This window comes from Triticum urartu, chromosome 2, assembly GCF_003073215.2.
Source record: "Triticum urartu cultivar G1812 chromosome 2, Tu2.1, whole genome shotgun sequence".
NCBI lineage: Eukaryota > Viridiplantae > Streptophyta > Magnoliopsida > Poales > Poaceae > Triticum > Triticum urartu.
The window spans coordinates 728,555,788-728,570,519 of NC_053023.1; the positions used below are offsets into that span (position 1 = coordinate 728,555,788).

At 46.8% G+C, this 14,732-nt stretch overlaps 2 protein-coding genes across 2 annotated transcripts; one reads left to right on the forward strand and one right to left on the reverse strand.

Moving 5' to 3' along the window:
• The first annotated feature begins 1,942 nt into the window (after positions 1 to 1,942).
• On the forward strand, positions 1,943 to 5,611 carry LOC125540208 (G-type lectin S-receptor-like serine/threonine-protein kinase B120). Its single transcript, XM_048703786.1, has 7 exons — positions 1,943 to 3,550; positions 3,781 to 3,885; positions 3,976 to 4,163; positions 4,243 to 4,453; positions 4,553 to 4,790; positions 4,877 to 5,027; positions 5,101 to 5,611. Exons 1-7 carry the CDS (start codon positions 2,305 to 2,307, stop codon positions 5,407 to 5,409), a joined length of 2,448 nt encoding a protein of 815 aa, XP_048559743.1. The 5' UTR covers positions 1,943 to 2,304; the 3' UTR covers positions 5,410 to 5,611.
• Positions 5,612 to 6,705: 1,094 nt separating this feature from the next.
• On the reverse strand, positions 6,706 to 9,134 carry LOC125540210 (exocyst complex component EXO70E2-like). The gene has a single exon (XM_048703787.1). It carries the CDS (start codon positions 8,507 to 8,509, stop codon positions 6,908 to 6,910), a length of 1,602 nt encoding a protein of 533 aa, XP_048559744.1. The 5' UTR covers positions 8,510 to 9,134; the 3' UTR covers positions 6,706 to 6,907.
• Positions 9,135 to 14,732: the final 5,598 nt, after the last annotated feature.

Here is a 14,732-nt window from a genome sequence, read left to right on the forward strand (position 1 = left end):
TAAATACATGATTAACATTTATTTTACACATCAGGAAAAAATATAAATACATGATTAACATTTAACATGTATTTTTTGTTCCTAATTTTTCGATATATATTGTAGATTTTTTTTATACATCAGCAACATTTTTATATAAATTTTAAACATTTTTTAAATACAGGATTAACATTTTTTTAAAACATATATTCTTTATGTCTACTTTTTTCATACAGATTGTACAATTTTTTATAAAGCACAACAATTTTTTTATACATGTTTATAAATACATTACTAATATTTTTTCATATATATATATATATACTTTTTTCCATACGCATTTTTTTCCATTTTCTATGTACACCAGGAATATGTTTTATACACGTTTAACATTTTTAAATACATGATTAACATTTTTTCATATACATATTTTGATGTCGCATTGTACATTTCTTGTATACATCACAAACATTTTTCTATACTCCCTCCGATTCCAAAAAAAGTATCATGTCTTTAGTTCATCTTTAATTCAAATTTAAACTAAAGGCACAACACTCTTTTTTTATCGGAGGGAATACATTTCTAATATATTTTTAATCCATGATCAACACTTTTCAATTTCTGTGTGAAGTGATTTCTATAATAGATATATTTAGAATATTTCGAAATATAAGCAAAACTAATAAACAAAATAAAGTGAAAAACTAAAGAATTCCAGAGGAACGGTGTTCCTACAAAAATCCTGCAGGAAACCTACGAACGAACGCATCCTTAAAAGCTTGGATCGTATATCATGATTATTAGCATGTGAAAAATAATTAGTGGACAGGGGCCATGCCCCCCCCCCCCATTGTACTTATTTAGGCTGGTACTTTCCTTTTTGCTTCCTACATTTTCTTTTCTTGGTTCCTACATTTTCTCTTGTTCCTATGTTTTATATTCCTATGAACCAAACGGAGCCTAATTTTGTATTCTCGGTTGAAACTGACGCCTCTGTGTGTGTTTCATTCTTCTCCAGGAGTGAAGGATGTGATGCTGGAAGCCAGCAAGGATGAGGTGAAGGTCACGGTGACCATGGACGTGGCCACCATGGTCCTGTACCTCACCGAGGAGCTCAACCGCGTCGTCGCGCCCGTCAAGAAGGACAAGAAGAAGGATAAGGGGAAAGGAAGCGAGATGACGGCCCTTCCATGGGTATAAAAATTATACATTTTGTTGTATACATCCGAAACATTTTCTATACTCCCTCCGATCCAAAAAGGTGTCGTGGCTTCAACATTAATTCAGATTTAAACTAAAGGCGCAACACTTTTTTTTTGCATCAGAGGGAGTACATGTTTAACATTGTCTAAATGCATGATCAACACTTTTCAATTTCTGTATATGAAGTGATTTCTATAATATGTAGATAGAATATTTCGAAATATAAGCAAAAGTAAACAAAATAAAGCGAAAAACAAAAGCAGAGAATGTGAAGAAAAAAACGGAAGAAGAAGGAAAAAAAAAAGCTCTGAAGGCTTTGTTCCCCGCTGGACCGGCCCATTCTGGCAGCTGTTGACGCCCACCATCCTGCCCCCCGCTGTGGCCACTGCTTCTGCTGCCGCCGGCGGTTTCAAAGCCAGCTAATGACGCCACCGCCGCCTTTATCTTCTCAGCCTTACCTGTGCCTCCCCGGCGAACCAGTCCGGCACTCCATCGCGCTGTCGTGGCCATCCCCCGCTGATTTCCCTTGGCCCTTCGGCTGCGCGCCGTCGCCGGCAGCGATGGGCCCGCCACGCTTACCGCCGGTATACTAGTCGCTCGGGTTGGTGCGCCACACTCCCCTACGCCGTCGGCGTCGGCCGCCACCGTCACCACGAGCTACCCCGCCGGAGCTCCACCTGAAGGTAACCCATTTCCTACCATTACCCCCTTTCCTGTTCTTCAGTAAGACTACTACTTGTACAGTTGTATGCCGCCAAGAACAAGTTTGCCTGCTGTACGCAACACAGCGAAAAATCTGTAGCCTACTACGTAGAAGATATTTCTTTGTGTGAACTCCACACGGAGACCAGCAGCCAATGCTGAATAATACTGTAATACTCACTATTGCACCTTGCATTGTGTGGTCATCCGAGACTCCTGCAAATGTGATTGACTGATGAGCTAATTTCAACAAAAACCACACAGAAGTCAGAGCAGCGTTTCCCTCCACACAGAAGACCGAGGCTCCGATCAAGCAATCGATCCCTAAGCATCTTCTTGGCTGCTCCCTCTGAAAAAAAAACCTTCCTTTGATCCTCACAGCACAGACATCAGGCATATGCGGGAGAAGGCTGAATAGGTATGGCTCCCCTCCAAGTTGTTGTCCTCCTGTCTTTCATTTGTCTCTGCAAATCCGACGACCACCTTACTCCCGCAAAGCCGCTCGCCGCCGGCGACAAGCTCGTCTCGGACAATGGTGTCTTTGCTCTCGGCTTCTTCTCCCCAAAGAACTCAACAAACGACTCGTATGCCGGCATATGGTACAACAACATCCCTGAGCGCACATATGTGTGGGTCGCTAACCGCGACAACCCGATCACAAAAGCTTCTCCTGGGAAGCTGGTTCTGACCAACAACTCCGACCTCGTCTTGTCTGACTCCCAAGGCCGCGCTCTTTGGACAACCATGTGCAACTTCACATCCGGAACCACCGGAACCGCTGCTATACTGCTTGACTCCGGAAACTTGGTCATCCGGATGCCAAACGGCACAGACATATGGCAGAGCTTCCATCACCCAACCGACACCATCCTCCCCGGCATGCCTTTACCACTGAGTGCAAATGATGATCTCTACACTCGCCTTGTTGCTTGGAGGGGCCCTGATGACCCAGCCACCAGCGACTACTCCATGGGCGGTGACCCTAGTTCGGACCTCCAGGTTGTCATCTGGAATGGGACAAGACCGTATTGGCGCAGATCTGCGTGGAATGGTGAATTGGTCACTGCCTCGTATCAAGGTAGCACTGGCTTCATCATGACCCTAAGAATTGTCTACAGAGGGGATAAGTTATACATGACATTCCCCGTCTCCGACGACTCACCAAGCATGCGAATGGTGCTGCACTACACGGGCGTGTTTAGGTTTCTGGCATGGAACAGCAACTCGTCGTCATGGGAGGTTTTCACAGAGCAGCCAAGTCCTAGCTGTGACCAATACGCCTATTGCGGACCATTTGGCTACTGTGATGCCACTGAAACAGTTCCGAAATGCAACTGCCTCAGTGGGTTTGTGCCCGATGGTGTTAACTTCTCCAGAGGGTGTCGGATAAAGGAGGATCTGAAATGTGGTGGTGGCGATAATTTCTTGACCTTCAGAGGTATGAAGATACCCGATAAGTTCGTATATGTCAGGAACAGAGGCATCGACCAATGCAGAGCAGAGTGCAGCCGTAATTGCAATTGCACTGCGTATGCTTATGCTAACCTGCAAAATGGCAGCACGTCTGATGACGTGTCAAGGTGCTTGATTTGGTTGGGGGAGCTTGTCGACACAGGAAAGTTTCGTGATGGCGAGAACCTGTACCTCCGTCTAGCCAGTTCAACAGGTATACATCTTCCCTTATGCGCTTATTGATTGTAGGGCATGACTTATCCTTTTTATGTTGAATGCTAGATGTGGTTTAGGATGACACAATCACGTCAAACACAACATCACAAGAAATGCGTGTAGAATTTTGAAAGCATCATTCTCTTGCTGGACTATATTACACTTCGAAAAAATGCATGTTAGATTTTGAAAGCATCATTGTCTTCCTAAATTTCTGGCTTTCTGCAGTTGCCAAAGAGAGTAATGTATTGAAGATTGCACTCCCAGTAATTGCTACTGGTATTCTGATACTCACATGCGTCAGCCTTGTTTTTTGGATATGCAAGTCAAGAGGTAAAAACAATATTTGCTTCACTTTTTCAGTATACAATTTCCGTGAGTTATTCATAAGATACAATATTGATATGAAGCTATTTCTGTCAGGCAAACGACGGATCAAGAAAATTAAGAATAAATATACACGACAACACTCAAAAAATTCTAAATCTAACGAACTTGAGAACGAAAGTATAGAACTTCCATATATTTGCTTTGAAGATGTTGTTATTGCAACTGACAATTTCTCAGACTGCAACATGCTCGGGAGAGGTGGCTTCGGAAAAGTTTACAAGGTAAAAAGTTTAACCTGATCATCATCGATAAAAAAAAGTTCCCATCTTTTGTTCAATTGAAGAATGATGTGTTGTGCAGGGACGGTTAGAAGGTGTCAATGAAGTTGCTGTCAAAAGGCTTAGTAAGAATTCTGGGCAAGGAGCCGATGAGTTCAGAAATGAAGTAGTTCTGATTGCCAAATTGCAGCATAGAAGCTTAGTTAGGCTTCTTGGTTACTGCACTCACGAAGATGAGAAGTTGTTGATATATGAATGCTTACCTAACAAAAGCTTAGATGCCTTCCTTTTTGGTATGTTCTGCTCTCATGGTCAAGTCTCCCAAAACATTCTTAGAATCACTGAATTTGTGATGGTTGTTAATGCTTTGAATTTTGCACTTCTCTTGCAAGATGCCACAAGAAATTTTGTGCTTGATTGGCCGACCCGGTTTAAGGTAATTAAAGGGATAGCAAGAGGGCTTCTTTATCTTCATCAAGATTCAGGGCTAACAATAATCCATAGAGATCTCAAAGCAAGCAATGTCTTGTTAGATGCGGAAATGAACCCTAAAATATCAGATTTTGGTATGGCAAGGATCTTTGGAGGAAATGAGCAACAAGTGAACACTATCCGTGTTGTCGGGACATAGTAAGTAATATGTGCACTAGGTAAGGCTTAACATTGTAATTTTCTTCAACTTAGTTAATTCAATTTTTTTGGAATGATTCGAACAGCCGTTACATGTCTCCTGAATATGCAATGGAAGGTTCCTTTTCTGTCAAGTCTGACACGTATAGCTTTGGTGTTCTACTGTTGGAGATTGTAAGCGGGTTAAAGATCAGCTCATCCCATCTCACAAAGGATTTTCCAAGCCTTGTAGCTTATGTAAGTTAACTACTATGCTCTAAATTTTTTGCAACTGAAACACTTCAATAAATTGAGGATTTCATTGGTTTAGGCATGGAGCTTATGGAAAGATGGAAATGCAAGGGAATTGGTGGACTCGTCCATTACGGAGATCTGTCCACTTCATGAAGTTCTGCGGTGTATTCAGTTAAGTCTCTTGTGTGTTCAAGACGATCCAAGTGCTCGTCCACTCATGTCATCCACCGTGTTCATGTTAGAAAATGAAACAGCCCCGCTTCCTACTCCGAAGGAGCCTGTATATTTTAGGCAACGGAAGTATGAAGTTGAAGACCAAAGGCATGACTATGACCTGGAAATGTCTCTTAATGGCATGACTATGACAATGGAAGAGGGGCGTTAAATGTTTAGTTCCATTGTTTTCCTTTTTGTAAAATTCTCTATTTTCATAAACGGATTCCATATTTTGTGAACTGCACTAATGGAAGACCACCTGATCATGTGTGGATCACTACTTACGCAGTTGTTCCCTCTTGATGAATTTTTTGCATCCTAGCTTCCTCGGTTAGTCAATGGGTCTGGAACTTTGAATTGCTGTACTGGTAACAAGGCTGATAGAAAGTCCATGTTTTCTCTGAGCTGTGCAACTGCATCATAATGCAGCAGGAAGAACTGAGATGGTACACATGTATTAATTCAGGTGGCAGCAATGTGCCCCCTGAATTATAATTAACCATTTTCCTCTTCAAAAGGCGCCTTCTTTTAGGGTATAAGGCATTGTTTGAAACAGGAAATGTGGGCCGTATGGGTCATAGTACAGCATGTCGGTTCATGCCTTCATGGTACGTCGCTTTGAAATTCTGCTGTAATCCTGAACCCTGTACCCTGACCATTATGAGATGCTATGCTGAATGTGATTAGCAAACACAGTTATTCTTTATACACTGGCAGCATATTCTGACCATTATATTCTGTTTTAGCAGCATGTATATGGTTGAACAGCTGGATGTTCTATTTTTAGTGTAGACACATTTTGCTTATTATTATGACTATTCCAATACATGTATTTTTGTTATTATTAGCAAAATACACTCCCCAGTTGGTTCTCATCCATGCTCCACATTATATGGAGGGCTGCTTTCGAGAAATGGTTTGTTAAGTAAATGTCGGGCTTGGTATTTGCAGGCCATGTCCATGCTTATGAGAGATCCCTAAATTCCTTAGAGGCTGATGTCCATGTCCATACAGGCTCCTTATGTGCAAAAGAATTGCCGATTTTGGTCTGAATTTTGTATACCTCATCTTTCAGAGTCTGATGATTTTTTTTTGGCAAAACTGAGTGTTGATTTCTCATGGTACTTTTCTGTGTGTACTGCGCTTGCAGTACTGTGTATCCAGTGTCAGCCGGTGGCTGAGAAGGTGTATAAATTTCGTCTGATGTCAAACAGTGCAGAGTTTGACCAAATTTGTAGGAAAACTATCAAAAACTACAATACTAAACAGTTTTTGATAGTTTTTTTCCTAAAAGACATCAGAAAAATTTATGTATATGAAATGCAAATGATTTTCCAGACAAAATAGTACAGCTACAACAAATATAGCTATTTTATGATGAAATTTCCCCATCCCATAGTTCAGATGCACAGGACTCCTGTGCATCTGAGTGACCTTGCCTCTGCAAGCTCAAGTTTCACTGAAATAGATGAAAATAAACGTCTATAAAATATTGAATAATGAAAAGTAAACATGACACATAGGTATGTGGGAGTATTTAACATGGAATCACAAGTCAAATAAGACCGCTCAAATCCAGAATAAAACTTCACTTCAAATGCTCTGGATGAAACATAACTCTGGCCTCTTATTAGTTGGTGACTCTGTTCGATGCCTCAAAGAAGTTTTCAGCCTTCAAATAGCTGTCCCAACATCTCTTCCAAGACGGCGGGAGTGCTGTTTCCGCGGCGAGCGTGCTCCGCTAGCTCAGGATGCTTCTTCAGATAGTCGTTGTAACTTGAGATGACTCTCTCGATGATAGCCCTTCGTAGCGCATCTTTGAGCTGAGGGTCCGGAACCTTCCAGAGCTTCTGAGCTTGGTAGGTTTGATGAAACGCTGACTCGAATTTAGCCAGCGAAGAGGTGTTGGTCATCCAACGACGCAGCGGTCCAGGAGGATTCGATTTCGATATGGAGGATATCACATGAGCCCACGAAACATCGAGATAGCTGTCCATGTGATCTTTGCACTCAAGTGTAAGTTCAAGTCCCTGGTGGTGTTGAGAGTCTCCACAGTATGGCCCACGAATAAAGTCCCTGGTGGCTATGAAATAGGAATTGTTGAGCAGGAATAGGTACCTCATGCCTGCATCCAAGCACAGCTCTGACTTTCTCGGAAGCAGATCCTTCAAATGTTTGATGGTGTCATCTATCAGGCCATGAAGATTTCCAGTGTTGTGGCTTGGTGCGGACTTCCGTGTCGACACCAATGCATCCGTCATAGACACGATGTAACCCACCATCAACCGGGTGTTCCGGTGAACCCCGGCTCCTCCTTGAGGAAACTCGATAGCCCACGAGTCATCGTCCTCCATGAGTGCCCTGACCTCCTCCACTGTGGTGGATATGGCATCACATAGCTTGTTTCTTTCTGTCCCCAACGAGCGGCGTATCTCGTCGAATATGATCTGGGCTTCCAGAGAGAACACATCCAGAGTGAACATGTACGACGCAGTGCAGACACAAATATACATGTCTAGCACGGCCCGTAGCTTCCCCGCCTTGAGCAGTGGGATGACGGCGTCGACAAAGACGAGCATCTCCGAGATGCTTGCTTTGCCAAACCTTGCGAGCAACAACGTCTGAACTTTGTCGAGCGCCTCAACGATGCTGGAGATTGTTATCATGAGAGCTCGAATCCACCTCTCGACAAAGTCTTGGAGCCATGACGGCGATTTGAGTTGAAGCTGGAGCTGCTGACATAAGTCAGTCTTGTTGTGGATCTGGAGAACCCAGCCCACGTCAAGCTCCAAGAACCAATTCTCCAGGCCGCCGCCGCCGCAGAATTCTCGGACCATGCGCTGGGCGTAACCGTCACTGACCATTTGGATGGCGATCACCGTGAGCTCATGGGCGCCGAAGTCCGGTTCAGCAGCAGAGATGCCGGAGTTGTTGGACGGGTACGAATTCGACGCGCCGGAGTGGTTGGAGTAGCCGGATCCGCTATGACCGGACTGGGAGTGGTCGAAGAGAGCCGATCTTCTCAGCCCTCCGGACACGGCGACCCGCCGGATCCGGTCGCGGTAGAAGCCGCGCGCTCGGTCGGGAGCCGCCGAGCCGTTGGCGTTGGCGCTCCCGTCCGGCGCGGCGGCAAGCCGCCCCGCCATGCTGGCCGCTGCTCTGCTCTGTGGAAGGATGGAGGACGCCCGGACCTTGGCCGAGCTCGGTCGATGATATTGGTGGCGGAGTGCAGCGCCCGGGTGGAACCTTCCACGAGGAGTAGCCAGCATAGTGGAACCCGCCTCCTCTGGCTCCTTCCGCCCCACCAGCTCCTCCTTACCTCGCGCTCATCGCCGATGACGCCGGATGCGAATGGCTCAAGGGGTGGTCAAAGGCCATGTCAAGGCGAGATCCTTGGCAGCCGATTCAAGCTCCTGCGCTGCCAAATCAAGCGCCGCGGCGGTCAGATCCACCTCCACGGCGGCAGTCGCTTCCATCACAGGAAGGACGACGAACGGCCACCAACTTCGAGGGCATCACTTCCGGAGCGAAGCGGGCGAGCTCCCCCGTTGGCCGGATTTGACGGAGAAGACAGCTCCACGCCGGATTTGGGGTGAGGTGAATCGCCGGAGTTCTTGACATGGTCTGTTCTGGGTTCTGGCCTTCTGGGCATGAGCCAGAGGGAATTGGCCTCGCTGCTTTGTGGGCTCAAGCATTTGAGGAACTAATTTTTACTCAAAAAATACTACTCCCACCACCGTTAACAAATATAAGAACGTTTAGATCATTAAAGTATACTGTATGGAGGAAATAGTTAGTAGTTAATATCGAATTTGCCTAGTGACAACTTGTTTTGCGGAGTGCATGCACTCGATAAACATGACTTATGTTGAGTTACACGGAGAAAAAACTAGTCAAAAGGCCGACATTCAGCAAATAACGTCTTTGCTGAGTTCCCACCACATGGTACTCGCCAAACAAGGATTGTGTCGAGTTCCTGCCACGTGGTACTCGAGAAACAAGGACTTTCCGGAGTTCCTGCCACATGGCACTCGAGAAACTTTTTTTTCTCTCTCCTTTCTTTTGTTTCATTTCTTTTGTGCATTACGTGCTTTCTTTTTTCATTTATGCTATGTTCTTTCCAATACTATTTGTTCATGTTTTTTCTTATCGTTTCTTTCCCCACATCTATTTCCTTTTGTAGTCATTAAGTGTTTTTTTAGACATTTTGTACATATAGTTTTCAAAATGTAAACAAAGTCCGGAAAATATGAAACTTGATGGCATCAACATGCTGTGGTAAAAAAATGAGAAGGTTTTAAAAAAGTTGTGATATACACTGCTTAGAAAATTGGATAATCTTCGAGTAAGAATCTAGGTTTTGAGATGAAACCGATCAAGTTTGAAGGGAAAGTGATGATTGCTTCATCAGTTGGCCTTGAATTTTCTTCGGATGATTGAGATGTGATGTTTCCTGGGGCCTTCATACAAGCCATCCATTTATAACTCATATCATGCCCTACTCCTGCTAAACGAGAACATATTTGAGATAAGGAATCCATGTTTCAAGTTTGAAGAGTATTGGTTTTATTTTGGTGACTTCAAGTACAAGGTGTCTTTTGTCTCGCAAAAGAACAACATCGCCTCCACATTAAAGGTTAGTCGCCTGACCAATGCCTTGAATGTTTGGCGGAGACATAGGGGGGGGGGGGGTATTGAGCAGCAGATCATGGTCACTAAGGAAATTACCTGGCATCTGGACGTGGTGGAAGCACCCGTCCCCTGTCCATCGTGGCACTCGACCTATGTTGTAGTTTAAAGGGAATGTACCATGGTATTCCCGGGGTTAAAAGATGAAGATGAGACAATGCTCCGGGTTGATTTGGATTTGTAGGCCAATGCTAACACAAAGCTGTTCCATATCAGGGCCAACAAACATCAAAGAAGAAATTACATCCAGACTCTCCAAACAAAAAGCAAAAAATGCATGCATGGCTATAAAGTCATTTGGGGGCGCCGACACATTGTTCTGCCCAGCTCAACTGGGAGGCTCTCATCTACCATCGGCATCCAATCTTGATGTGGACTTCGACAAAGCTGAAATTTGGGAAGTTGTTTTGTACTTCCTCTCACTAACAAGATTCATGGTAGACTCCCTGGATGGAATGGGAAAAACATCATTAGAGTCCGTAGGGTCACACTCGCCAAGGAGGTATTGACCTCTACGACCATTTTCCACATGACGGCTATCCTTTTACTTAAGTGGGCCCAAGTGAAAATCGAAAAGATCTAGAGCGAGTTTGTCTGGAGCGGGGACGACGGTGAGACTACTGAAGGGGCACGCGTTGGTAAACTATAAAATACGGACTATCGCCCTAAGGGGCTCGGAGGAGTCGATATTGCAGATCTCGAGCGTTTTGGGCGGGCTCTACATCTGTGATGGCCATGGCTGTAGTGGATTGATCTGGGATCCCCGTGGTTTGGCTCACAACTTCCTTGCGATGCAACTGATATGACCTTGTTCAGGGCTTCCACGTTCATCAACATTGGGGACAGTTCGAAGGCCTCCTTCTGGCACGACACTTGGACCAATCTAGGAGCCCTCAACTATTTGGTATTGTGTTGTGTAGTAACAAAACGGTCCAGCAGGAGTTTCGTAATGGTAACTGGATATGATTAACGACGCGTTTGGGCAAGCTGGACTGATTGCAAGGGTTCATTAATTTGGCACCCGCTCTATTACATGGATTTGGGGCAAGAGGGGAGAATACCTCTCGGGCTCTGTTAAATCGGCACAGTTCATTGGATTACATTGTAAGTTCACCCCTCCCAAGGTTTGGAAGGCACATGCGGACCAAAAATGCAGAATTTTCTCATTCGATCACTTTTTAAAATATATTTTTTGATGTCTGCCTTTATTTAATGTACGTTGTACATATTTATTACACACTAGGAACATTTTTATACACATTTAATATTTTTAATACATGATCAGCATGTTTTTATACACATTATATATTCATTTTATACATTTTTCGTATACATGAGAAATATTTTTTTCTATACATATTTAATAGATTTTTAAATGCTTGATGAAATTTTTTCAAATAATTGATAATTTGTTTCAAATGTTTGATTAAAATTTATTAAATACATGATCAACTTTTTCATAGTTGTATATTGTTTGTATACATGAGAAATTTTTTCTCTATACAAGTTTAACATTTTTCAAATTCTTGATTAATATATTTAAAATGTTTAATGTAACTTTTTTTGTAATATATATTTTTAGAATATTTCTAAGTACGAAAAAAATAAAAAAAGGAAAGCAGAAAACGAAAACAAAAGGCGTATAAATAAAATAAAATAAAAGCAGAAAAAGAGACTGTGGCCCGTGCCTCCCGTGCGCTGGGCCGTCCCAGTCTCGCCATAAGCCAGACATAGCGCGCGCTTCGACTCTGTCGCCGTTACCGCCGCGCATTGGCCACATACATACTGCCGCCGCCGCTTTATCTTGGCCCCCCTCTCCAGGCGGCCATAGCATTCGGCCGGCACCTCATCTCGCCGTCGCCAGCAGCGATGGGCCCACCACGCTCACCGCCGGAGTTCCTCTCGCCACATATGTACGGTTGTAGACCGAGTGAGTCCCCACGAATCGCTCGGGTTGGTGCGTCACCGCCCCCTCCGCCGTCGGCTTCCGGCCACCACCGTCGCCGCGAGCTGCCCCGCCGGAGCTCCACCTGACGGCAACTCATTTCTTGAGCAAGACCACTTGTAATTTTTCTCATGTGTCAGTTTCACGGTGGCTGATGCAGATAATACAGCGAAACAACACGTACTGGTAGCCCGCCAGAAATTTCCTGATGTGAAATTTTCCTGATGCAGCCAATGTTGAAAAATACTCCTGGCAAGTTGGGCATTCAACTCCTGCAAATGAGGTGACTAGTGACTTTGGTGATCTTTCAACAAAAAACCAGACACAAGTCAGAGCACGCTGCACGTTTCCACTTAGTACGTGTGGCGTTAGATCGTCCAAGGATCCAAGCAAACATTGTCTTCATGCCATTCCGCTTCTCCTTCTTCCATTTGATCTTCACAAGAAAAAAAGGCATATGCCAAGAAGCCTCAGTAGACATGATTCCCCTCCCAATGAAGCCTGAGTAGACATGCCAAGAAGCAGAGGTATATGTGAGAGAATCTTGAATAGGTATGGCTACTCTCCCAGTGTTCGTCCTCCTGTCATTGATTTGTGTCTGCAAGTCTGATGACCGCCTTACACCTGCAAGCCGTTCTCTGCTGGCAACAAGCTTGTTTCGAGCGGCGGCGTCTTTGCTCTCGGCTTCTTTTCCCCGACAAACTCAACTACGGGCGCATATGTTGGCATATGGTACAACAACATCCCTGAGCGTACATATGTGTGGGTTGCTAACCGCGACAACCCGATCACCAACGCTTCTCCTGGGAAGCTGGTTCTGACCAACAACTCCGACCTTGTATTGTCTGACTCCCGAGGCCTCGCTCTTTGGACAACCAAGAACAACTTCACATCCGGAACCACAGGAACTTCTGCTGTACTGCTCAACTCCGGAAACTATACGAGGGGGAAGTAGCACATACTCATCCACATGGCCATGGATTGACCGGAGCGACCATGGCGACGGACGCGAATGCCGGGGCGGCGCCCTTGCCGCCCCCACCCGAGCCACCTCCTACGGAGAGATCTAGGCCAACGACGGAAGCCCTCGAGGGATCGCCGGCGATAGAGTTGCCGGCGCGATCGCCGGACTGTGGCGATTCACGAGATCCGGAGTCGACGGCGCAGATCGGGGGCTTCCTGCATCCTGCAAAATGGAGAATTCTCTTCGAGGATGTTCGGGCAATCGGTCTCCGATCGGAGGGAGTCCTATTTACGTACTACCCATCGAGATGGATGGTGGTGCGCGACCTGGATGATGATATCCTAGGCGGCCGCTACCTGAACGAGGAAGAGGAGATCTCTGAAGGTACGCGTTTGTTGATTGATTTTTTCGATGTTACCATTTGTTCATTCTTGCAGGAAGAACCAGAGACGCATGATCAAACCGAGGTGATCGATCTCACGGACGATCCCAAGCGATCAAAACCGCAGTTCGGGGGATGAGTTTCTGTCTTGGCTGATGCGGACGTTGATGTAACACCGGTGAAAGAAGATCCGGAGGAAGAATGCCCGGTGCAGTCGGTGGCTCAGCCACACGCGACCTCGCCTTTGGGGAAGATTAAACTGGAGCAGCGCACTGGAATCGCCATGGCAACGGGACGGGCGACTGGGCGGGCGACCGTGCGCCCGACCGCGGTGGTGTCGTCCATAACCGATGGTCGCCGGCGAGTCGGCGGGCGTTTTTGGGCTCTCGCCGAATCCGACGAGGAGGAAGCGGACGACGATGTAGATGCATCACTGGTGGAGTCGCCGATATCTCCAACTCCTTCGGATATCATCTGCGATTTTTTTCAGTCAGGTTATAGCAAAGATGAGGTGGCCACTACGATCGATCGAGTCCTGCCGCTGGAAGATCCGGCACGGATCGGTCTAAACGCGGGCGAGAAGATCGAGATGCTTCGGCGAGTCGTTCATCGCAAGACGGCGGCGTCGGCGATACGGCCTTGGAAAGGTCCTATACCTAAGGTGAGTCTCCCAAACCTTACGTTATTCGATATGATTCGACCGGAGTCTTGGGTCACTGTGAAGAAGAAAAAGAATGCGAGGCGGAGTGTCGCTCGTCAGGCGCCGGCGGCGTCCACGATGGCCGTGTCGGCGGCCGAAATCTCGAAGGCGAGAGAGCTTCGTTTGAATCAGCTATTGGGGTCGGCTGGGCCGTTCGGATGGATCCGCGAAGTGTTGGGCCGGGGTCAGGTGGGTATGAGGCCCACGCTGTACCAGGCCGACCTTCTGCCCATAGCAATACTCCATGCACGTATGAGGGCGATCGCGATTCCTGTACTGCGCCGTCTCTCAAGGGTTCTAGGGTTCGCAGGCTTGGGAAGAGAGGATTCCCGGTCTGTGGCGCCGGGCGGGCGAGAAGGATCCGGCCGCTCTCTGCGATGGCAGGCCGCGGGGCTGCGCCGCCGCCTCCAGCGACCAATTCAGCAGGAAGGGGTGGGCCGGCTCTACCGCCAGTGCCGGCTGGTCAGAGGCCGCCGGCGGGGGGCGGAGTGGCCCTGGCTCATCCGGGCCGAGGCGCTGGCAACCAGGGTAGCCGGCCTTCGGGGCAGATGCACCCTGCTGCAGGGCGTGGCGGGTTGAGACCGCCAGCGCCGGGAGGGGCGCCCGTGGCCCTGCCAGCAGCGGGACGTGCTGGCCCCCGGCCGCCTGCGCCGGCCGTGCCTGCTGTTGCTCCGGCTGGCCGCGGCAGTACTGCGCCTGGGGTGGTGCAGAAGCCGGCGGGCGGTCCGCATCGTGCCGCTCCGCCGCCCCACTACGTCGCAAGACCGCCTCAGAACCGGGTGGGTGCGACGCTCACGGCGCAGGATTCTAGC